The sequence below is a fragment of the Glycine soja genome, chromosome 5 (genome assembly GCF_004193775.1).
Source record: "Glycine soja cultivar W05 chromosome 5, ASM419377v2, whole genome shotgun sequence".
NCBI lineage: Eukaryota > Viridiplantae > Streptophyta > Magnoliopsida > Fabales > Fabaceae > Glycine > Glycine soja.
This window is the reverse complement of record NC_041006.1, coordinates 2,029,352-2,054,827: the sequence shown is the minus strand read 5'-3', so window position 1 is coordinate 2,054,827 and position 25,476 is coordinate 2,029,352. Positions and strand designations below refer to the sequence as shown.

At 34.4% G+C, this 25,476-nt stretch overlaps 3 protein-coding genes and 1 pseudogene across 5 annotated transcripts; 1 reads left to right on the top strand and 3 right to left on the bottom strand.

Moving 5' to 3' along the window:
* Window positions 1-3,394: 3,394 nt before the first annotated feature.
* Window positions 3,395-8,737, bottom strand: LOC114413781 (annotated as a pseudogene).
* Window positions 7,716-11,382, top strand: LOC114411826. Its single transcript, XM_028375548.1, has 2 exons — window positions 7,716-8,003; window positions 9,254-11,382. The coding sequence occupies exon 2, from the start codon at window positions 9,291-9,293 to the stop codon at window positions 10,986-10,988; it is 1,698 nt and encodes a 565-aa protein (XP_028231349.1). The 5' UTR covers window positions 7,716-8,003; window positions 9,254-9,290; the 3' UTR covers window positions 10,989-11,382.
* Window positions 11,383-12,559: 1,177 nt separating this feature from the next.
* On the bottom strand, window positions 12,560-23,678 carry LOC114411825. Of its 3 annotated transcripts, XM_028375545.1 has the most exons (12): window positions 23,133-23,675; window positions 21,460-22,767; window positions 18,718-20,514; window positions 17,058-18,158; window positions 16,610-16,714; window positions 16,343-16,432; window positions 15,566-15,676; window positions 14,007-15,482; window positions 13,537-13,811; window positions 13,205-13,424; window positions 13,004-13,070; window positions 12,560-12,915 (listed from the first exon to the last, which is right to left on the bottom strand). In XM_028375545.1, exons 1-8 carry the CDS (start codon window positions 23,187-23,189, stop codon window positions 14,955-14,957), a joined length of 5,097 nt encoding a protein of 1,698 aa, XP_028231346.1. In that variant the 5' UTR covers window positions 23,190-23,675; the 3' UTR covers window positions 12,560-12,915; window positions 13,004-13,070; window positions 13,205-13,424; window positions 13,537-13,811; window positions 14,007-14,954. The 3 variants fall into 3 exon arrangements, with proteins under 3 accessions (XP_028231346.1, XP_028231347.1, XP_028231348.1); XM_028375546.1 differs by lacking the exon at window positions 13,205-13,424; XM_028375547.1 differs by lacking the exons at window positions 12,560-12,915; window positions 13,004-13,070; window positions 13,205-13,424; ... (1 more) ...; window positions 14,007-15,482; window positions 15,566-15,676 and having other exon boundaries at window positions 16,610-16,683; window positions 23,133-23,678.
* LOC114413780 lies at window positions 12,700-14,032 on the bottom strand. Its single transcript, XM_028378319.1, has 6 exons — window positions 14,007-14,032; window positions 13,537-13,811; window positions 13,205-13,424; window positions 13,004-13,070; window positions 12,811-12,915; window positions 12,700-12,735 (listed from the first exon to the last, which is right to left on the bottom strand). Exons 1-6 carry the CDS (start codon window positions 14,030-14,032, stop codon window positions 12,700-12,702), a joined length of 729 nt encoding a protein of 242 aa, XP_028234120.1.
* Window positions 23,679-25,476: the final 1,798 nt, after the last annotated feature.

Genomic DNA, 25,476 nt, shown 5'->3' with positions numbered 1-25,476 from the left:
TTAAACACATAAAAAAACAATAAAAAATAACTTATATTTTGATTTAATTTTCTTAACTTACTAATTCGTTGACTTGATAGTAAACTCAAGAGTCTACCAAGTTTACTTAGAGTTTATCCAGAGTCTACCGAGTCTACTTAGAGTAAACTCATAAGAGTTAACGAGTTAATTTGAGAGTTTGATAACCATGGTTGGAATTGTTATGTAATGACATATGTCTTTGCATTACAAGCCTAATTCTATTTATATTTTTTACTAATAGTTTTCTTTTAATTAATGTGGATTTAATTGTAGAGAGAGACCTCAAGCTTGAGATTAAAAATGAAAATTTCAGCTTAATGATTAGACCGGCGTTGCTAAAGTTGTAGAATTTACAGCAACAAAACATGAAATTTGGGTAATTGAAGTTAGCTAAGAAGTTTCCGTGTGTTATACCAATTTTTATTTATTTATTTATGGGTGCCCCTACCTGTCATAATTTCTTGATTAACTGCAAGATACTACTTCAAGTCTTAACCATCCGGTTAAATTAAACATTACTTGTTAAATTACATTTATTCAAGCCAATTTAACGGAACTTGCAGTTTATGATATCTTTGGGTATCTTAAGTAAGCTTTCGGTGACTTGTCATGTTTGCATACTTCGGTGCTTAAATTTTATAGTTTTGGTTGAATTAGGAAATCAGTAGGAGAATTTCTCTGTATGAAAGGATCTGCAATGAGAGTGACTGCTCCATGGAAAATGGCTATGCCCAGATAATTTTTTTCCCCTAAAAAACAGTTTGAAGCACTTCAAAACAATTTGATGCAGTTCAACACAGTTCAGTTAGGTTCGGTTCAAGGGAACTGTTTTTTCAGTTCTTGAAAGTTCGGTTTGGTAACCCCTAGACTTGATGGCCTTATTTTATGACGGAGGGCTTGGATTCTGCCATTTGAGAAGATGAGAACTTGAAAGGTGAAATGGGCCACTAAAGGCAACTTCGACAATTACTTAAGGCATCCTATTTTTTACTTGTTGCCTGCCCAAAATTTATAAAGTATCTTACCCTTTTCATCTCACTCACTCTCTTCTTCTTCTTCTTCTTCTCTCCATCTTCCTCTTCACCTTCAAAATTTATAAAAATCTATACTGTTATTACTCACATTCCATATGCGATGTCTTGGGCCTAAAAAGAATGCACCTTCGTGAATCCCCTGGTTGTTGGAATGTTCTAAAGTGAAAAATTAGAAATACTCTTGAGTTGAGGACTATGGTCTATGGTGGAGAACGAATTGAAATAAGTGTTAAAATCAAACTTTGATTCTCACATACAAACTTAACTTAGGGTGAGTTGTTATCATAGCTACACCTTTCTTGCTATTATCCTCGGACATTAGCTATCCGTTGTTAAAAATATTAATATTCTTAGAAATAGAAAAGTATTGAAAGATCTCTTTAAAAAATTAGCAATGGTTAATTGTCTGGTTAAACGGACACGTATGCATAATGCACCTTTGCATAGCAATTTTGTTTTCTTCGATCTTAACAAAAAAACCTTTTCTTTTGAATAAGCACAAGATTCGTCCCAGAATTGCGTTTGGGTTAAGTGGCCGACAGTTGCAAACTTTAAAGTCTTTAAGTAATTCGTCATATCATATTTTTCGGGGAGCTAAAAGCTAGTGGACTAGTATTTTGGGCACATAATTGGTAAATAAATTTTATTTTAAGCAAATTCTAATTATAAATTAAACGTGCATGACAATTAAACGAATCTGTAGATCATACTTTTAGTGGAAGATCTTCTCAACGTCTCTATTGATTTCAATTGTCACATTTATGGTTCAAATAATCTCCCAACTAATACTTCTAATAAAGCATATAGTAAATTAATTAATTTTATTTTATAAATTAAAATCAACTTATATATTTTACCATTTTTTGTTTTAAAAAAATCTACTTTCTAATCTCCCCAAAAGTTAAAAATGAATTGAAGTTTGATTCAAATTAAAAGATAGTGAGACTTATCACGTCACTAGTTAGAAAAAAGTATGTTTAAATATTATTGAGGAGCACAAAAGATTTTTACTTCTAAGGAAATAAATTCTTCCATTCATTTGGTGTCTTTAGGATGTTTAAAAAGGATACTGGAATAAGGAGGCACCCAAATATTACAGTAGGGTGTGAATAATATGTTTGAACTACCATTAAAAATTTACCTATAGGATAATTTTAAACAGTTTCATCCACTAATTCAACTGATTTCTAGGCATCAAGAGATCTTCATGAAAGGGGTTGTCCAATAAATAAGAAAAATGATGTCTGAATGATTTGAACCAACACGCATAGGAAATATGAGAGTTCATATTAGATCCTTAATAACTTGTGTCAATCATTTTGTGTCTTGTAATTTGAAAACACTTATAAAAATTAACTAAAGCACATTCCCAACCCTTATCTAAATATAGTTGAAGCAGATAAGCTAATTTGAATTTTTTTTATGGTTTAAATATATTTTTCATTTCTGTAAGTTAGTATTTTTTTTTTATTTTTGATTGTCATAAATTCATTTTTCTAATTTTAATTCATGTACGTTGTCGCTTTTATAATTTGATTCTTAAGATATTTTATTTATTTTTAGTCTTTGTAAATTTATATATTTTTTTAAATTTTAGTCAAGTTTATGAAAACTACAAATAAAAAAAATTAAAATCTTAAAGGATCTAAAATTGAAAAATATAACTTTATAAGGACTTAAAATGAGAAAAAAAAAACTTATAAGAACCAAAATAAAAAAAAACGTTAATTTACAGGAATTAAAATTAAAAGAATAAAAAGAAAACAAAAATGAAAAATGTTTAACTTAGAGACTTTTCTTTTATTGACCATTTCAATGATTGAACTTTTTCTTAACGTGTAAAAGTGATCATTTATGACAAAGAAAATGAACTTTAAGACTAATTCAAAGTTCTCGTATATATAATGGAATCATACAATACTTGACATGAGATTGATCTTCTAAAAAATAAGACTTTTTTTATACAAAAAAGCTAATTCATTTGAAACCTTGTTGATTTACTTTTTTTCGTGTTAAAAAGATAACTTTACTCCTTATTATTTTTCCTATAATTAAATATTTGTAAAGAAAATATCTAAACTAAATCATAGTCTTGTAGAATTTAGACAGAGTAACGATAACATAAATTAAGTGTCACGTATATATATATATATATATATATATATATATATATATATATATAATGTTAGTGTTTTTTAATTTTTGAACTTTTATTATTATATATATTGTTTCCATTTACACTTCTTTTTTATCAACTTTGTTGCATTTCATTTCAACCAAACTGTTTTATCGAGTTCAGAAGTTTGGACGAATCAAATATCGCGCCAAGATTGAGAATATTGAGTCACAAAGATAAAAGTTTTAGCATAGAAATACAAGTGATTACTAATTAATTTGAGTTTTGCAAAGAAGGATCCTCAAGTTCAACTCCAAGTTGAGTGAAGTAAGGACTTTGAAGGGCCTCCTGGAGCTTCTCATCATCATTCCACGAATCACGATATGTCTCCAAGTTGACACAAGAGTTCACTAAGGATAATATGCATAACTCTTTCCTCCATTCTTGTAACTTTGGGAGTCCTACATATTTTGCGCTTTTGTCACAATACTGCAAAACAAATTAAATTGTTATATTATATGCCACTAACCTTTGCATGCTTTAGCAGATACCAAATCCCAAGTAAACTTACTTCAAAGCCTATAGCTCCAATTTCATGGGTGAAACGTTTAGGAATGCCAACTACTTCTTTTGAATGATAAAACTCCTCGATGGATTTCATCATTTCCTCACATGATGGCAAAGCTTTTTTCCCAGAAAGCAGTTGAGCTATCCATTTTCCTTGCGACTCAAAGAAAGGGAGTCCCAGGATCTGCACAACTCATCAATCAATATTTGTTTAATATATACATCCTTTAGTATAAGAAAATTTACAATTCACGCATAATCTTCAACCAACTGTTTGGTATTTATCAAATATACAAAATTTCATTACAACTAAAATATTCTACGCTTTGGTGAATATATAAATGTATGAAGTGCCATACCTAAAATTACAGATCTAATTTAGGGTAATTACCTTTTTGGGGATGCCTATAAAAGAAAGAGGGGGAGCAAGTAATGGGGGTAAAGTATGTTCATACAGAGGACCCACTCTGTTATCATCCACAACAACCATTCCTTTGGTGTCAAGAAAGGGAAAGGAATAGTTGTACCTACACATAATCCATTGAAACCCTTCAATTATGAGGATTCACAACTAGTTAACTTTAAAGGGATTGGCATAATTGGGCATATATATACATATGGTCCTCATTAAAATCTCGAATCCTAAGGTCATAATTATTCAACCCCAACTGATTTTATGTTGATTTAAAACAGTGAAATTTAGAATATTTGACTTTCTTATTATATGTATGAGGCATGAATTAATTGTGAATTTGTGATGCCATAAATGTTTAATTAATCTTTTGCCAACTTGATTTTGTGGTGATACGGGATATTACCCAGTACAGTACAAAATAGTGTCTGCAATAATGATGGAACCATCCATGAAAATGGCACTCCCATCCTCTTCAAGGGTGTCTATATTCACAGTGTACCAAATTTTGTGAAGCTAGCAAAAATAGCAGTGAATCTTTTTTTTTTTTGGGATTAGAACTTAAAAGATCGAATTGGAAGTGATACCTGCGGATGAAGGTGAAAGTTCTCGTGTTTGGATATGACTTTAGATAAACCCTAAGTAATGGTGTACCTCCTTCGCTGCTTTCACAAGCTCCATCGATATTTCTTGTCCACTATAAGAATTTCCAACCACCACCACTATCTGTAGAAAACTTCTCATACTAAGTACGTTGGAGGAGTGTTTATTTAATGTTAAAAAGGGACAACATATCAAAATACGAAAGCTAAACAATATCATTTCTCTCTGTTTAGCTATGAATTATGATGCATATATATAAACTCGCGTTCTAAATATTCAACAGAACATGTATAGCCATCACTTACCTCCCCGCGGAATGGCTCTGGAGACCTGTAAATGTGACTGTGCATTTGTTTTCTTCTCCATGTGTCCATTCCTGAGCATCAACCAACAACAACAACAACAACGCCTTATCCCACTAGGTGGGGTCGACTACATGGATCAACTTCCGCCATAATGTTCTATCAAGTATTCCTGAGCATCAACCACGGGAATAAAATTAGTTTATTATACATGAGCTTGAAAATGAAATGTATATGTATATGATATATTCATATCCTTTTCATTTTCATGAAATATATGGATCAGTGGATTTCTTTTTTCTTTTGTTTTGTTGAGAAAATGCAAGTGAAAGTTCACCTACCTTGCATGCAGGGAAATCTAGGCTTAGAGTGATGGCCGGTTGCCACAACCACAGCGTCAAACACTTGTTCAACTTCCTCTCTTTTCTTCTCTTTGCTTCGAACAACCCATTTCAAATCCTCACTAGGGACACCATAATTTAATGGTCCCACATAAAGCACCTTTGTGTTGAACTTGATCATCTCTCTCAACATAAACCATTCATATATAGATGCTGCTATGCACCTTAATTTAGCCAAGGGTCTCTTCCCAAAGGGTCCTCCTCTTGTACATTTGGGTCATATAGCCATTGACCTCCAATATCATGGTTCTGCTCCAACACAACCACCTTATGACCTTCTCTTTTCAGCTCCCTTGCTGCCACTAGCCCCGATGGTCCAGATCCAATCACACACACATTCTTCGACTGGTTTGTCTCGAAAACAGTAAGTTATGATTTTAAATATTTATCACTTCATTCTTTGTAATTTTAAATATTTACTGATTTTTTTTTTTAATTTTTATTGTAATTATGATTTTTAAATATCGAATTAGTAAGTTTAAAAATATCTTAACTGGATATTTGCTAAAAATAAATTAAAATATAAAAATTAATTACATATTTATTAAACTAATTAAACTTCAATTTTAAATTAATGTATTCTAATTATTCAGTTTGATTTAACTAGTTTATATACTTTCTTATTGTGTAACAAAAGTTTATGATAAAATTTTGATAAAATTCATCCAATGTTAGAAGAAAAAAATGAAAATTGAAATAAATAAAGGATTTAACTTTAATATATTGTTGATATAAACATTTTTATATTATTAATTGATTAAAAATTACTTTAAATATATAGAATTTTTAAAGTAATTATTACATAATGTAAAAAAAAGTAAAAAAAAGTAAAATAATAAAAAGGTCTTACACCCTGCATTGATTATCATATTTTTACTACCTTCGACTTCGAGTACTAGATTAAGAAGAAATTAGTGGTTCATATATTGGTGCAGAATCACATTATGACTAGTCACTAGTGCCTGAACATATAATGGGTGAATATTTTATTAGAAGGGATACAGAATATTAAGATCTTTGATGGGGGAGGACTATCATTTCTATTGAAATGTTACAATATTATTAATCGTCTTGTATACTCTATTAAATTAATGTTATAAGTAAGAATAACGATATTGGAAGATATTGCATTTTTTATTTTATACACATAAAGTAATTGTATAAAATTTTATTTTTAAATTTTTAATATATTACGAACTGTAATTTTATTATTTTTAATTTTAAATTTACTAATTTACTATTAATATTCTAAGTATTTAAAAAAATTAAAATTTACGTAGATGCTTATAATTTTTAATATATTACGAAGAGTCATTTTCATCGCATCATTTATCATTTTTTGTCACTTTTTCTCTTTTTATTTTTTCTTTCCACGTCGTACTGTCTAAAAATGGAATGTAACTTACGTTTGTTTTTGTTATTTTCCGTTGCAACACTCTATGTGGACTATATATATAGCTAATAACTGATAACACGCTGCTATAGATGACGGGAAATAGCTAAACAGAATATTAAAAGTAAAAATAAGTGGTTGAGGATTCCAATATTAATGAGTTCTTGGTAAGAAATAAATTTTATTGGAAAGAAAATGCATATTTGTGTGTCTTTACGAATGAAAATTTATTATCATTTATGATAGGACAATTTCATATCAATACCATATTAAAAAAATAAGAGTATTGTCATGTCGTGTTCACAATTTAATATGCTGGCTTGTAATTATAATGCAAGATTTAATACAAGTAAAATCTAATCAAATAGTAAAAATATTCCTCATGATTATGATTTATGATGTAATTACAAAATCGGTTGTGTAGATCAGTTGATCATTAGGTGAGGTTTGAGTTTTAAAGATAGCATTTGTCATGAATCAAAACACTACTGTGAATAAAGTAACGTACTTTATGCGTGCATACATATATCATTACAAGAACACCAGAAAAGTGTATATATGCAATGCATGAGTGGCACGTGTAGAACATGCACGTACGCGAAAAAAATGATATAGAAACATAAGAAATAAAAAAAATGTTGTAACGTCTGGTTTATGAATCTTAACATTTGAGCGAAACTATGGACATAAATAGTTATCAAAAGATGACTTTAATGGCATTATAAATAAATAAATGAACGATGTATAGATGGAGTAATATATATATATATATACTTGGAGGCGTTTAATATAAAGTTTTGAATGCAAACGAAAGGGTACGTAAGGATATGTAAAGATGATGGATGTTGACGTGCCTTCTTCCATGGCTGGTCCAATGTGACGATGCAATGATATTGCATGGTTAGGGTGGTTTGCGTACAGAGCGTTATTCCTTATGGTGGGACTCTCTTTTTCTCTCTCGAAGGTTACTTTCTCGCAACAAACGCGCTTTTGTTCGCAGGAAACGCCACCTCATACAACAAAAACAACACCTCAACCCCTTTTCAGTTTGCATCCAACCATTTCTGACTCAGAATTTCGCAAACTATTCCTTTGCTAGGTTCTTTCTTGCATGCTCTCCTTTTAAGAATAATCACAGAGATTATTAAAACAAGGTATGCAAATGCAACAACCATGCATTCTCTTTTGCCTGCTTTGCCACTTGTTTTCTGCTCATAATTTATCTATGGTCGTGTCAGGGTGTCTGTTTTGTTTATTTTCTTTTTTCTCTCCTCGTTAAATGAATGCCATGATGATCAATGACAAAGGAAATCTCGTTAAGGATACGTAGTGTGATGATGATGATAATCTTGAATATGTCATAGGATCCAACGTTTCAAGGGATTATTATATTATTCACTCCTGTGATCAGATCGTAACCATGGTGGTTAAGAGTTAATTTATTGGGTTTAATGGGTCTCTGTGAGATAATTTTGTTCGGTTTCTAATTTAACTTCTATTTTTTCCTTCTCGTCTTCTCTATCCACACGGTTCTGTTATGCTGTTTTACTGTTGGTCTGAAATCTGAATCAATTTGTGATGTATGGTCCTGCTTTTGTAGCATCTCTAGATTTTTCTTCCTTTTAAAATCAAAGTTGTTGGTGCCTTGGTGGTGTTGCATTCATGTGATTGACTCTGTATCCTGCCTTGGACATTCCTTCAAACTCTTTTTTCACCATTGAAGTAATCTATAATTAGTTGTGTATCAAAGGTGAAATTCATTTCACACACTTTTATGGTGTAAAATTTATCATTGAACTGAAAGATAGATATAATATTGTCTGCAATCTCCTAGTCATGGAATTGAATGATGGTCACAACTCACAATCAGTAATTGTTGTAAAACCATGTATTGAGGTTATTGTCTATCTCATGGTAGTGTTGGACAAATCCTTCAAGGTGTGTCACTTCATTGTTTTGTTTCATAAATTCACTCAATCTAGAGCACTTTACAAAATGAGCCAATACCATTATCTTAGTAACATTGAGAGTTTATTTGTCCCTATTTTTCTATATTAAATCTAAATTGTTGGGTAGCTACTAATACAGTAATACCTCTTTTATTGTGTGAAGTAATGCACCATATTGCAAAGATTTTAATTATTTCCATTCATTCTACATGATTAGCAACCCTTCATTCAAGGCTTTATATCCTGTGGATCTAATTCTTGTTGGAGGCTAGGCATGGTATTTGCACATTCAAGTTTTTAATTCTCCTCTTTGAAATGTTTTCATGTCCCTGAACACTTGGTGTGTGTCAAGATAACCTAGATTGGAGGAAAAAGTTGTACACATTTCATGTTGCTTTGGCCAGCATTTACTCCCTTTCCCTCTACATCTCTAAAAGGACTCTTGTCTGTTGCAGGGGTCTCTGAATTGTTGCTACATCCTTCATCAAAGTGATGGCAGAGGAAAGTGATGTTAACCAGTTAAAGTCTGAGAAAATTGAGCCTGAAGATGTTGATGAAAAAGCAAATCCTAATGAGAGATTAACCATCACAAAAGTTCCACCAAAGAGTCTTTCGCGTTATCTTAGTCCTCGAAAAAGTTCCTGCCATGATCTTTGCAAATATGGCATCCCACATGAAGCCAAACCATGGAGTCCAACACAGAAAAGGGTTACCAAAAAGGAAAGAAAAACCAAAGTTCCACAAGAGATGACTTCTTTGGAAGGTACAAAGAAATCAGGAAGCAGTTCAAAGCCTTCTCAAACTTCAAAAATTGAAAAGGCCAATATTCCTGTTGACACCAAGGAAGTAACATATGAAAAAACAGTCACGTCAGGGAAAAACTCACCACCTTATGAAGAAACACATGTTTCCTCGGAACATAACAACAGTGACCTAAAGCAAGAACAGTCTGAGCCATCTCTCCCAGTGAAGGAATCTGCCGAGAGTCAAACAAAAAGGGAAATAGTAAAAAATAAGAGCCCTTCTGATTCAAGCAGCAGAAAGAAAACTGAAAGCAGAAGCAAACAGAAAAAGACATCTTTAACTGGAGTCAAGGAAAAACCAACTCCACCAAGTCTTCCCTTGTCTCCAAAACACAATGTCAAGAAATCTCAAAGCCTAAGCTCCAAGAGTTTCATGAACATGGCAAGAGAGTCCTCTCTGAAACCTCAAGACAATGTTGAAGAAGTCACACCTGAACTAGCCAGCAGTGACAATTTACCAGACAATATCTTGCATGTCACTGAACCTGCCTCAGCAAATTCATCTGAGGACCCTACTGTGGCTTGTGATGCAACTAGGTTGTCTTCACCCTCGCCTTCATCATCAGAGGAAAAAAGCTTGAAGCATACCAATGAAAAAACTGGCAAGTCTGCAGTGTCTGCATCTTCAAGGAAGGGTCTTGGATCTGTGGCTGGGAACAAAGAGAAGGTAAATACGCGTAGTGTTTCACGATCGCCATCGGTATCATCATATGTTTCCTCTTCCGTGTCTTCCCTTCGGAAACAAAACAATGCTACATCTAAGTCCAACAATAGAATACATCATCATCAAGGTGAAAATGTGAAGATGGGGTACAAAATCAGGCCAAAAATGAGCACCAAAGTTGGGGCAGCTAATAAAGCTGTTGTTACAGCCCGAAAATTGAATTTTAGGAGAGGAAAAGTGATTGAACTTCAGCCTCAGTGCAACAACGTTCCAAGGAGACTCAAATTCAAGCCGACACGCATTCTTGGTGATGACATGAGGAAAGACATAAATGTTGCTAGAAAAAAGACCATTGTGGATAATAAAGTTGGTGGTGATGGTGAGGTAAATGCTGCTACTACAAAATCAGAGAAAGATGTGGCCAAACTCCAAACTGTGGAAGGAAGTAAAAGGAGAATTGTCGGGAGGAAGGTTGGTGGGGATAGGAGCAAGATACAGGGTTCAAAATCAGGTTCTGATGAGAAAGTTGTCTTGAGACATCAAAAAGTGGAAGGGAAGAAACAAAATCCTCGTTTGTATAATAATGTGATTGAAGAGACCGCAAGCATGCTTACTGAGCTAAGGAAGAGCAAGGTCAAGGCTCTAGTTGGTGCATTTGAAACCGTGATATCTCTTGATTCTCTTAGAGAGGCCACTGCCACGGAAGTAAGCACAATTTGTTGAGTTACCTAATACTTGTTCTGTATTCAACTTCAACATGCATATAACTGTGTTATAGAGTGATAATTTACACATGGGACAAAGAGGAAGACGTGGTTATGAAAGTAACTTTGGTCTTAAGCCTTGGCCTTTGTGAAACTGCAACTGTTAGTGGTTTGGATTTTTTTGGCCAATGTTGTTAATGGTCTTTCCTGTATTTTACTGTTTTCCTTTGGTGTCATTGAGATTTGGGGAATGAGACCGATTTCACTGGAGTGTGTTGAGATGTTAGGCTTTTTTTTTTGACAGAGGCTATTGTTAATGATATAGCATTTCTGCTTTGAATTATCTGGATATGTGATAACTCTTATGCTAACACCATTATGCTTGTGTTGAGTGCCCATTGTGTATTTATTTATGATTCTGGGACCTCTTTCTTTCTCTCGCTTGGTTTGCCATCCTTAGAAGACTTTCTACTGAAGTTGAAAAGAAGAGAAGAGGGGATATTTGAAAAGGAGAGTGAACGAAAAAGTGAGTATCACTATTAGGACAAAACTATCTTGTTAGTTGTTAATTGTTATAGGTACTTTTGTCTTGGTTTTTCATAAAAACAAGCGTAACGGTTATGGCACGTTATATCTTCATTGGTAACTTAATACACTTCCATGTTTTCATTAGACTATAACACAAAAAACACATCAAAGAGCACCTAAGTCTTGTCCTTACTTATTACTACTATGACCTACGCATTCAAAAAGATCAAAAGAAGAAAAGAAAAAGAACAGATTTTCAATGCAACTTAAAAGGAATCCAAATGTAAGAAGAAAGCAAGAGTAGAGTTTTCAAAGGGCAAGCAAGATTTTTGTTCATATTGTTTTAGATTCTACTTTGATATCAAGGTAAAAAGTTGTATTATTCATAAAACATTTTTACGACACTTCCTTATAACTCATTTTTCTCTCTTTTCTTCTTATTTGTATAAAAATTTGTCCAAAAACTGATGTACAAATGCAGTTACTTTAAAGTAAACATACTCATTATTCTTCATCATCATCAACTCTCTTTCTCTTATACCCATAATGATAATGCGACGTAATTTTCGATAAAAGGAAAGCTTGTTTACATATTTCAAGGGATTTGGGATTTTTGTGATTTTGTTTCAATTTCTGAATCGGTATGTTATGGGAACTTTGCAAGTCACATCATTGAGAAGCTCCTCTTTCTAGTTCTTTCTCCTCGTGTCGTGTGTCAAATGTCCCCATGTGATGGTATTGTAACTAGCAAAATTTGCTAATATGCAAGCAATGATACCACCACTTGGGAACGAGAATATAGAATAACAAAATAAATTTCGTGATTCTAATTATAAAATGTTTATAAGGAAAATGCATGCTTTTCAATATCTGTGGATACGTGCGATCTCTCGTAAACGCCCTCTTAATGACCTGCCAGTTTGGTTGTTTTTTTAAGTAAACAATTCTTGCAGGTAGAAAGAAACCTTAGGCACGATGAATCGATGATATAATACGAATGTGGTAATATAATGTAGTAGTGGCAAAAACGAATAAATAAATAGCATATCACTGTGCACATGATGACTTGAATGGTCTTGAAACTAATTGATCAGTTAGTGCATGTTTCGTTTATTATGCAAGCATTTGTCAATAAAAACAGTTTGAGCTGCCAGTAGAAGAAATAGTTTGAACAGAATTACATTTCCTAGCTGGTAGCTGTTTTATTTCCATCTCAGACTCTCGAGTCCAACACCGTCCTGTTAAGAATTGAAGCACAAACATTTCCCAAGGTCCTTGCTTGTTTTTCTATTTATGTTTGATTTCTTTCTCACCTCGGACTCTTTTCTTCTTCTGTTTTCTAACCCTGCTCTAGCTCCCTGCGCTCTCATATCTTCCCTTGCTGTCTTATTCTGGTAATTTTGCATTTCCATTGCTCTCTGTAGATGGTACCAATGAGATTATGTTTCACAAATTTAAAATATAATAAAACTCCAAAAGTTTAGGAAAATCTTCTTCCCCTCCCACCTGGACTTTGACCTGAATCATCTTCACAAACTCACAGGAAAGAATTTTGGACTTCATCTTCTCATACCTGAAAAGTTTTGCCAACAATGATGAGAGCAAACTAAATCCAGATTCCCATTTAACAACCACTTTATATAACAGGCAACAGTTTTACAGGAACAAAAAATATGTTGAATAATCTGCTCAAGCAATTAGCATTACAGCTTTTGAATCATTTTTATCATGGCCTTTTCCCAAGTTTTTGGTCTGGTTTTGGCCTTTTTGTGTTGTAATGGAATCCCTTGCTGCTGCCTCTGATACCCTAGTGCTGAGGATACAGGCATTGAAGTTGGAGGTGATATACCACTTGGACGTCTAACAGGAAAAGCAGTTTCCTTGGTCCTAGGGTCTTGTCCAAATGATCTTTTAATGGAAGTTTCCCCTGGTACACATAATATAGCAATTCTTCATAACAGCTAGTAGTGAAACTTGACCATAGTCCACAGACATAAATTGTTAGGTATATAAATGTTATTTGGAAATGTTATAATTACCATAACTTGTCCGCTTTGGTATGTCATTCTCTTCTCTTCTCATAGTTTGTGGCCTTGAAGATTTGGAGCGCTCTCTCATTTTTTGTAAGTTACGTAACTCCGCTTCTTCTAGAGAATGAATGGCAAATGCTGTAGCTGCAACTGAAGCTATGTACTCATCGTCTCTTACATAGTCATCATGAGAAGTTATCCTTGGAAGCCAGTTCCAAGCCTTGTCATTTCTACTACCACTGGACCCATGATGTTTTGATGAATGTGGATCAGAAAATGACACTCTAAAATAGAGACCAGCAATTTTCAGTCATTAGTCAGTGATATAATTGGCAAGAAACCAAAAATGATGCTTCCTAAGTGACACAGTTCACAACCAAGGTGCTGTAAGAAACAGTTCTGAACAAAATTACAGCATAAAGAAATCAAAAATAAAATAAACAAATGGCATCACAAGTTGCAGTTAGGAAACCAAGTACCTTCTTTGGTGGAGTCTATTTTCCATTTCTTGAAATTGAAATCTGTGTAGACTTTTCTGTCTTCAAGTTCTAGTTTCCAAGCTGTTTGATTGTGTAAAGAGAACAGAGAGCTGGCCTTATACGTAGAGCAGCATGCAGACAAGCAAAGCAAAATAGGCTTTACAAGCAGCCTCCAGAGGATGCAAAGTATCCTCTCTTTAAACTACACCCACATGCACAAAAACCCCTATCGTCAACTAACTTGTTAGCATTTTAAGCTGCATGGTTGCTTTCTAGCTATAAAGACCACTTTTCAGTCTTCTTGGTATTATGGATGATCAGAAATCAGAACAGAAACTTCGCCCGTAAACTGCAGCTATTCCTTTTTTCCTCGTAATGATAGGGTATAGTGCACGTTTACAGGCTGGCGGAGACGTGGATTATCCTGTAAATAAATTGAGTTGCATTAAACAAGCTAGCTCGTAACCTCTTTACTCTTTTCTTTTCATCTGTGCTGGGCAAATAGTAAAAACTATCCAAAATATTTTCATAAATACGTCGTAAAATTCACCATATAAAAAGATAATTCGGAAGGTAGGTTTGAAATCAATAAGACAAATTGATTGCTGAGATTGTTACCCCCCAAACCATATCAATGGCTATAATTACAGCAGTGGTAACGATGGCTATTATCAACAGCCACTTTTATATCGTTTTTATATTACAAAAATACTCAACTCGAAGTCTCGAACTAAATATATTACTTCGCAGAAAGTACAATACTTTTGGCATTGACTGAGATACGAGCTTTGGTGTGGCAAAACTCGACAGGTTAATCTTCAGAGACGTCAGCTTTTGGGTTGTTTGTGTGGCTGTATTAGCAGTGTGTAACACGTATAAAGAAACATATTCAGTTAACGCGTGAAGATCCGTAAACTACCAATCAAAATGAGTTCACAATGTTTAACCTCAGAGTTCATCAACCCTGTTAGCAATTTCCGCTGAAAAAAACTGCTCTACTTTATCAATGAAGCTGGGAGGAAATCTACAGTGCAACATTAAATTTGACGGCTCGCCGTGCTTAGGAGCCACTTCTTCAGAATTCTTGGTTGTTTTGCCATCCCGTTGGCTTCGTATTCTGCCATTTTTTATGTTATTTCCCGAAGCACCACTCTTTCCCGAGGAAGCCCGAGGGCCTTTGCCATTTGAACGACTATTTTTTACAGGAATGTCCACTTGAGGCTTTTTAACTTCAGTACCTAATTGATTACATTCACTAGATTCATCTGTAGTGGAATTGTCTAAGGTTGAATTAAGCTGGGTTGCAGGCGCAGCATTTCTGCAAGACCTTAGTAAGGAAAGTAGCATGTCAACACTCAGTTCTTGCTGAACTACAAACTTGTTCTGCTCACACCCGTAGCATGCAGCAACTAACGTGCCAGCCAAGATTGGCATCAACTCTGGGTCACTGAAGAAAACGAATGGCAGATCGCAAACCTGTCCTCTTAGAGATGAATATTAGATTATCTATATAAATAGAACAAATAGACCAAAATTGCTTAAATTTTAGAGTTTAAGACCTTATGGAGGATCGTGGGACTCTTTCCCCATCGAAGGACAGCTTGATTTCCAGGATGAAACAATGCAAAGTGACCAAGAAGAGATAGAGATTCAAGCACAAGTGAACCAACCTGAAGGAAAAAAAAAACATGCAGATTGTGGCATTGTATCCCTGGACGCATTGATTAAACTACTAAAAGCACATCCAAATACCAAGAATGCATGAAGAGTGAAGACTACAGCAAGGTGTTGATACCCATTATAAATGCTTCACTGCTGTATTGGACATTACATGTTTGGTTTCATGTTGAAGAATTAATTTTGAATCCAAAATTGATTTTACATAAATTTTTACATGTTCGGTTTCACGTTGAAATAGAGTTCAAAATTGATTCTAAGTTGAAGCAACTTTGAGTAGCTTTTGCATTAGATAAAAAATTCTATACTAAGTTTTATTCTTAACTTGAATTTTATAATAAGAACATCCAAACATCAGTTCAAAATCAGTTTTACTCTTAACTTGAGTTTTGCCTCCTTAGTGTAGTTTTATCGAATCTCTGTAGCTTAGTATGGTTTACTCATTTTTGTTAGGGGAGCTTCCACTCATGAACACCTTGAACACAAATGAAATGAGCTATAATTGCCCTGTTGTCACTTTCCACCAATACTAATGTGAGGTCAAAGATATTTCCTTTTAGAATGTCTTAAAGAGTTAGGCAAGCCGGGTTTAGCAAGGAAAAGATAAGTATTTTATCAATCAAGCATTTTTAAGATTTTTCAAGTTGTTGGAGATTCACCTGATCATTAGGAGCTTTCCACTTGCAGGCACAATGAGAAAGAAGGAAGCTCATCAAATGGAAAATTTCCATTTTCAGATCTGGCCTAGCCTGGAAATAAAACAGCATAAGGAAAATTAGAACATATCAGCAAGAATCAGTACCAGGAAAAAGAGATAGTAAGTAAAGATAATCATTAATCATACCAAATCAAACCTATAAGCATTCTTAATTTAACATACAGCTGCTTTAATAGATCATTATTACAAGGGGAATCATCAAACTAACCAGCATTTGCTGCAAAAATACAAGATCCAAAAGAGCCACATTGTTCAGCACCTTCAGTACTCCAGCTGCCACCTCTTCAAAATTAGATGGAAGGATATATGAGGCCTAGAAGAAAATGAAGTTATTCAACTTAGATATAACAGAAGAAAAATATTAATAATTACTTATTTACTTATCACCAGGACAGACAAGCAAATGAAGGAAATAATTAGACATGTAACAAATAGTAAATGACCAAATTTTCCCAAAAATAACAGAAAACATTTATTTAATAATAACTGATATGGTTTGGTGGATAAATGACAACTATCTTAATTCCCCCGAAAAATCCATAGAAAACTTGTTTAATAATAATGGCAATATCAGAAATCTATAGAGTTTTCACATTAAAGATCTTTAAAAAAATTAATACGTGTGTGAATGAATTTGCAGGTTGCAGAAAAGTTACCTGTTCAGAGGATGATCTATTGTTTGCCTGCAGAAGAACAGCAGTCAAAAGAGAAGGGAGACTGACAAGTCCCGTTTCAGAAATAGCTGAAAGAAGAAATACTGCCGGCTGAGCCAAATTTGATATTCTTTCATTTTTCTGTACTGTAACGCTTACCACTGTATGTTTCTCATCCTTTTGGAGAACAGACAAATTAGTAATATCCCCATTCTGATTTTTCTTGGATTCATCTAGATCATCTATCTTCTCCATATCATCATTTTTCAATTTAACAGAACTATCATGCTCCAATTCACAGTCCTTCCCAATAGAAATAGATTCATCACTCTTGTTCACCTTAATCATTTCTTCCAATGGTCTGTCCTCAGGGACATCAGGTAAATGCACAACTGAGCTTCCAGTGGTCACTGATAAGGGATTGAAATTTTCCCAGGAGTTATTCACTACAAAATGTGCAGCATCTGCAAACTTAGCCCCTTCACTACCAATTTCCTGCTCCATCGCCACAAGGGAAGATTCCCAGTCAATATAACTCAATCTTCCAGATCTGGAGGTCAAAACCACCAAAAGTTGTATGCTTAAGAGAATAGGGGTAGGAAATGCAGACCCTTCCATCTGTGGCCTATCATGAAGTGCAAAAAGGTCTCTTAACCGGTGAATCACTTGATAGGAAATCAGTAACTCTAGCAAGCCATCTCGCATCTGAAGTTGTCTTTCTTCCGAGCTTATATGACCAAAAATAGCAGTAACAGTCCACAGAAAATTATTTAATATTTCAGAAATTGATTCGAAGTTCTCAACTAATGCTTTACTTGATGGCAAACTGACATTGCCAGGAATACTTAAAGATGCTGCAATTTTTATATAATTCTCAAGAGCTGCTGAAAGCATTGGGATGATCGGAGGCAAAAGATTCTGTGCAAGGAAATAACTCCTATTTGCAGGTGTAGATAGCACAACTCTCAGAAGTTTTAACAAGTGCAACATAACCTGGCATGCTTCAGGTTTTGATGTGTGAGATGCAGGCAAGGCAGAAGCAATAAAATCAAGTAGTCCAGCTTGACGAGATGCTTGTAACTCGGGATCCTTTCCCTCCAAATACTAGAAAACAATAATTAATAAATAAATGAAAACAGGCACATTAAAAAAATTAACAAGCAATGGAAAAATCATAAGATTACTATCCATAAATTCCACAATATGAAGGGGCAATGCACACATTTACACTTTAAATAATCCTTACAAAAAGGAACTTAGTTCAACATCTAGTCAGGAAAAAAAATTGGTTGGATGATTGTCCATAAAAGTTAGTGATTTATAATTTCTTATCAAACAAAAACAAAGACCATATGCAAGCATCATCCAGATTCCAGAAAAGGACAAAGTAAACCTCAACAATAACTCGAAGTCTCATACGAATACAACTGAAAGAATCACTAGTTTTTCCAGACAAATATTTATTCACAAATTAAATAAGAGCTCTCCAACTCCAAGAAGTGCTATTTTAATTAGCACTTAGATTCAGAATTCAAAAGTGCAGGGACAAAAAAATCAAGGAATACAAAATTTTATTCCACAGAGCAACATTCTAAACTTTGAAAATGTTAAAAACTTGTATCCATAGGAGAAAGATATGATTTCCAGTGAACAAAAAAAATACCTTGATCATTTCGGAAATTATTAGCCCGATACTTGTGGCCCCTTCTTTTCTTGCTTGCCTAAGTCTTTGAAGTTCTTGAAGCCACCGGCCAACTTTTGCCCTAGCAGCACCCACTGCTACTCTATATCCCAGGCTAGCACTTTCACCACCAAGAAGGGGCTCAAGAAACTCATACTTTAAAGCCATAAGCCTTTGTCGAATTCTCTTAATTCTTCTCTTTATTGAGTGTTGCAATGTGACATTGCCAATTCTAAGACTAGAACCAATGCCAGAAACAATGTTTGTTTGAGAATCATCACTGCTGTTTGTAGGTGTGGATCTACCTTGCCCCTCTTTATTTATTGATCGACGAAGCAAAGGGGATGATTGATCCCTCAAATTTGCTCTCTCCCGAATTTGTTCCAGGTAAATCTTACGGCGTTGTTCACTTTCATTAAGTCTCTCTGCCAATTTCTGGGCCAAAAGTTCAGCTTCCTCTTGTTGTGCTTTGGCTCTTTCTTCCTTTCTTCGAAGCTGTTCAATAGCTCTTGCTTCCCGTGCTGCACTTGACGCTTTTCTTTCCTCTTCCCGTCTGACTTGAGCCTCCTCCTTTCTCCGCTGAATCTCAGCAAGACGCTGTAACTTTTCAGCCTCAATGAGTTTTCGACGCTCTAGAACAGCTTCTTCTCTTGCCAAATCCTCCTTTTGCTTAGATTTTAGCACTTGAAGCTTTTCGGCTCTCCTCAACTCTGATTCGTGAAGTTTCTGACGCAACATCAATTTTTTATTTTCTTCATTTAAGGAAGTAATAAACCGAACCTCATTTACCTTGCTACTTTCATCACCAGCTCTCTTCACCACTTGAGCTAGAAAAGCTTCATGACGAGATTCACTCCGTTGATGGCGGGCATACATGCCCTCTCGTAACTTCATATGACGGACAGCATGCCATTCGTTGACACGATTTAACTTTTGTGATGTACGTTGAAGCTTTTGGACTCTCTCATTCTCTAACTCACTTCTGATTCTCATAGCACGAGCATGCTTTTCTTCTGCTTCCCTTTTTAAGTCTGAAGTTGTTTTCTTCTTTTTGTCAGGCGACATTAGTTTATCGTGCAGAGTACGTACACGCTCGGCACTTTTTCGGCTCAGGCTTGGTGAATATGGCACACGGGAAGAGACACGAAATGGAGATGAAAGTATGTCCTCCCAGTTCCTTTTCTCCTTCCAAGCATTCAAAGACTTTCCTGGGGCAGAACTCCTTTTCTCCTTATCTTTTTCAGGCACTGGCATTTGCCTCCTAAGATTATCTGTGCATCTGGCATTTTTCTCATTAACAACTTCTGTTGGTGCTTTATCTTTCTTATAAAGTGTCTTGTCAGATCCAAATCCAAGTTGATCTCTTTTGCCCTTGGTGGTGGCAGAAGCAGAAGAATTCTCCAACAGAGATAATTTAGATAACTTACCTTCTGCAGTTAATATGCTTTCTGGTGGGTTACATCCATTTTGCACTGTGACCGAGTCAAAGGGTTTCCCTCCATCAATACTATGATTTTTTTCATTCGGGTTCCCTTGCTTCGCATCTGAAGATCCAACATGCTTTCTTGACTTTGTCACTGAATATTTGGCATCATCTGTTCCATCATTGACCCTTGACTTGTTCATATTGCCAATAGATTCAGAAGTCAAACATTTAGACATGGCATTTTCTGTGGTACCGGATTGCAAGCTAGCACGCTGTTCTTGAATCTTTCTAAAAGCCTCAAGAGATGAAGATAGTATATCTGCCCTATGCGGTGAAGTTGTCATCCTTCGGACCTAGAATCAATAAAGAGCATCTAAACATATTAAGCAAAAGAAAGCCAGATCACACAGATCTCTAACAAGTAACACTCATAGTCTAATTTGTGAAGTCTATGCACCACCATCTTCGAAATCAGAAATCAAGCAAGCAAACAGATATAGACCATAAGCGATTGCATGCTTAAATGTTATGTTCATTTATATCTTTCTCTAAGTCCAAGACACAATGATAAACCAATGAGTATTAGTCTAAACGACAACAATGTTTAATAATGCCAGATTGTTATATGAATCCAGTTGGGATGACATGAAATCCATCATGCATAAGTTATAAAAGTAAAATAAACAAATAATATCCAACAGTGTGAGATCTTGTAGCAGTGTTAGATGAGTAAGTTTACACTTAGTTCATTTGATCCTAACATCTCTATATTCATCAGACAAAGCAGAAACTCCAGATATACGTACAATCACCCAAACTGATGCATATTTATGGAGAGTAACAGATACATATTAAGACTACTGTATCAAATTATGATATAATCACATTCAATTGAAGAAAAATAAGAAGGAAATGAAAAGAAACGGTGTATATAAAATTTCATTTAATGAATAATGATTCCCCACTCTGCATAAATGCACACGCAAACTACACTCACATTGTCCCTCACATTCAATGATAACAGGTGTAATTATCTTTGGAGTTCATCCATTCTAAGGATTGAATGACCTATCAAGTTATCATATACATTTGCTTAACAAGACACAGGCAAAATATAGACATTACTTACCAAAAGGTAAATTCATTATTAGTGAATAAAATTTATTTTCTTTGCCAGATGATCCACAGTTGTCAGGCACAACATATAAAATTCACAATGTAGTATCTTGGAACCACAAAATATCAACCTAACCATGGAAGAAAGCAGATTAATAGCAACAATATGTAATCAAGTATACCTCCCATGAGAGAGCATGTGGCCGGCGGTGATCACTCTTCAAGATAACAGGAACTCCATCAATTGTTTGAGAAGATTTTTTAACCTTTTCAAATTCCTCAACTCTAGTGATTAGCTCTCTAAAATCAGACGCAGACTCCTCAAGAACAAGAATTGCCTCCTTCATCTGCTCCAAATCACATTCTAGCTCACAAAGAAGATAAAGTTCATCTACAGACCTATTAAGATTCTCAAACAGAAAGCACCAAAGCCTCTGCCTAAACCTTTCTTTGCTTTCATTGGAACCACCTTCTTCAAGAGAACTCATATTATGAGAGGTTGAAACAACATTTTCCACAATATCATCCTGTGGATCACTAACCACTTCAGCGGAAGCCACAGAATCATTAACAATTTCAGGCACTTGTGACTCAGTACCCTGGGCAGTAAGTGCTACACTCAAGCTGCCATTTTGTTCTGCCACTTCAGAAATGTTTATATCACTTACCACATTGATAGAGGCATGCACTTGATTTGCAACCGCTGTAGCATCTTTGGCAGACAAAATATCATTGTTAATGGCACTATCAGTCGTTTTATTCACATCATCATTTTTCATAACACAGTGTAATATATCATCTTCTGGACCAATTCTTTCCCCATTTGTTTCTTGAATGTTCAAATGTTCCAAAGATATGTTCTTAACATCTTTACCATTCTCCCCAAGCTTTTCGTCTTCACATCTCACTGGAGGGATCTGACCAGAAACAGCCTCTGCATCAATAGTAGTTGCTGTCAAGTTTTTTTCAGGAGGATGATATGAATCACAAGGATCAGGAATATTCCCATTTTTTCTACAGCTAAGTAAACTATCATCTCCAATACTACCAAATTTGATTCCAACTCCAATCAAGTTTTCATGGGGCAGTGCCAAGCCCCCCTCCTCTAAATCACCCCATCGTGTTTTCTGGGCTAAGTCAGGCTTATCAGTTTGGTCTAATTTCCTAACTTCTTCATGTTTACCTTGAGAATCCATAGTAAGTAATGTAGATGATTTCTGACTTCCAGTATTATGTCTAACTACACTAGTATTAAGACAGTTTGTGCCCTCTTTTTCATTTGATTCGGAAATAGAACTTGCAACACTCCCAGGGACAGGGTTCTGTGAAAAATTCTCCCCTGACCTTGAAAGATGAGTTTTCTGCTGGCTATGTGAATTGTCATCAGTTTTAGTCATGGAATGCTGAGTGTGCAGAGAGTTAGAGGCATTTTTCCCCGACAATCCCCCCACCCAGCTCTGCAAAGAGAATTTCGAAGTATTTCTGTGCTTCTGAATGAGAAAGAAAGAGAAAAATTAGAGCACGTAAGTAATATACCAAGCCACACAGAAAAAGAAGAAAAAAAAATCTATGATGCATTGCCCAAACATAACCAAAGAAACATATGATATATAAGAATAAGAATTAGCACAACCAAACAACAAACTAGGATTAAAGAATAAAGCAAATGTTTGGATACTAAAAGACTGATCCATACATTGTGAACGAATGAATAAGTAAATAACTAAATTAATTCTACATTTTTCCTTGGCGTGTGTTCAATTTTATCTTTCATCAAGTACAAATCAAAATGTCATGTCTTAATAGAATACATCAACAGAGTTAAAAATAAAATAAAAAAATAAAAAATAAAAACCTTTTTGACTTGGAACCATCCTGAGTTCTGATCATCAACGACTTCATTATCCTCCATCACGAAAATACCAATGCAATAAGTGATTCAGGTGTTAAAATAAGTTAACAATACTCCATCAAAATTCCCACGGGGATGTTACAATACGACACTATTGAAATCGAGAATCATTGAAGCACAGCGAGGAGTGTCGACTGGGAACGATTTTCAAAGCTAAACTGAAACACGGTATCTATAACAAGAGTGTGGGGAAAGCGATTCCTCCCAGAAATGAGAGTGAAAAAGACGAAAGGAAGCGAAAACAGAGAGTGGAATCATAAGGATAACGTGGAACAAGGGGATTATGCGGTTTTGTTTAGGGTTTTGAAGATAATTTGGAAAAGGAGTGAAGAGAAAGAGTTGAAAAGGAGGGAATGAGGTTTATAGGGGTGATTTGAGGAACAGCATGCATTGCGTTTTCTCTTTGCTTTGTTATTTTCTGGTTGGTTGGGTCGGTGCACTGCATAACTTTACCTTGAAACAGATTTTTTTTAAAATGTGAAAAGTTTCATCATGCCAAAAATAGACGTTTTCAATTTATTTTTTAAGTATAAATTTTATGTTTTTTTTTTTTTTAAGAAACGGTAAAACAAGAAGACACTCCTAGCTGATTTAAAAAAAATATATAAAAAAAGACGATAAAAAAATAAACAGACACTCCTAATGATACCGGACGAGGCGTCAAGACATGTTCTAAGAAACTTCATGGATGGTAGAAATGGATGTCACAATATATCATTATACTAATTGGCTTAGGCACTCTACCACCAAAAACTTTGTAAGGATGGCTTTCTTTGTCACTTCATCCCCCACAATGAACAACGTCTCTAGGTATTCGAATAACTAGATCCAATCTCCTGCGAATCCTACCAATTGTTCTCATGCAATCCCCATCTGACTAAAAGTCTAATGGTATAATATATTAGCCAAGCTTCCCTTATCTCCTAACATTTTTCCTACATTGATATTTGCTATTATTGTTATGATAACCATAGATCATGCTTTGTGACAATGTTTCCTTAATCAGCATATTCTTGTGACTCTCAATGCAAGTTTCCTTGTCCTTGTTGAGCTATCACCCACGACGAATCTGCCTAAAAATCTTATTGATTCAAATGCATGGAGATAGTGCCAACATCATGATTAAAGGTGAATTGACCACCTTGTGGCCTTACGAGATGGCCTCTGCCTGAGTTTGCTGGCGTAAGTTGTTGACTACGTTAGGTGAGAATTGGATTTATTAAATTATCACAAACAACATTAACAATTTGTCTAAGATAGGACTGTTAATTAGACTGAAGTTCGACATCTTCAAACAATGGTAGATTTCTTTGTTAAGTTTGGGATGCCATGAGTAAGGAATGTGGTACCTACAAAAGGCACGTTGGTACTCAAGTAAGTAATGATTTTGCCAGAGTGATAATGTATATAAATGCTTACTTATTATACTGATGTTAATTGTATTTATAAGAGTTTGAAATGGGTTAAATTCCTTCACACGTGGCTCTTAATGGCTATGTTGCCTTGTCCAATTGTCTTAGCATAACGATATGAAAACTTTATTCTAAACTAAAATATGAACCATTGTGCACAAGCGTATCTTAAAAATCATGTACCTAATCATTGACTTTTATCTGCATCAATGAGTTAAGTTGAAGCAAACTTGAAGTTGAGATAACTCACTATACAAATTTAAGTCTTAAATCTAGTCGGACAATTTGAATCACATGGAAAAAAAAAACTTCAACATAAAATTATATTGATATCTAATTTATGGAATAGATATTTACATCTCATTAGTAGTTAAACATTATATATATATATATATATATATATATATATATATATATATATATATATATATATATATATATATATATTTTGTATATATGGAAACAAATACTTAAACAAGAAACATTAATATATAATTATAAAATAATATTTTATGTTTTATATTAAATATATGTACCTTGTTATAGTTAATCATGTAGAGTTAAATGCACAATTTGTTGATTATACGGGTAAAAATTGAAATACTAATCAATAAAATAAAATAAAATAAAGTGGACCTTTTTGGGTCCTTTCGTACCAAAAACATAAGATTAAAGCATTCCAACAATATTAATTAGCATCCACTTTGTATTCTAAAGAATCCAATCCAAAATGTAAAAATTATATTTTGGATTGGGATCGGATTTCTAGCGTATAAAAGGGGTGCTGATTGATATTATTGGAGTGCTAGAAGAAAGTTAAGAAACACCCAGATAATAAAAGTCAAAGAAAATTATTAAAATAGACCAATTAATTG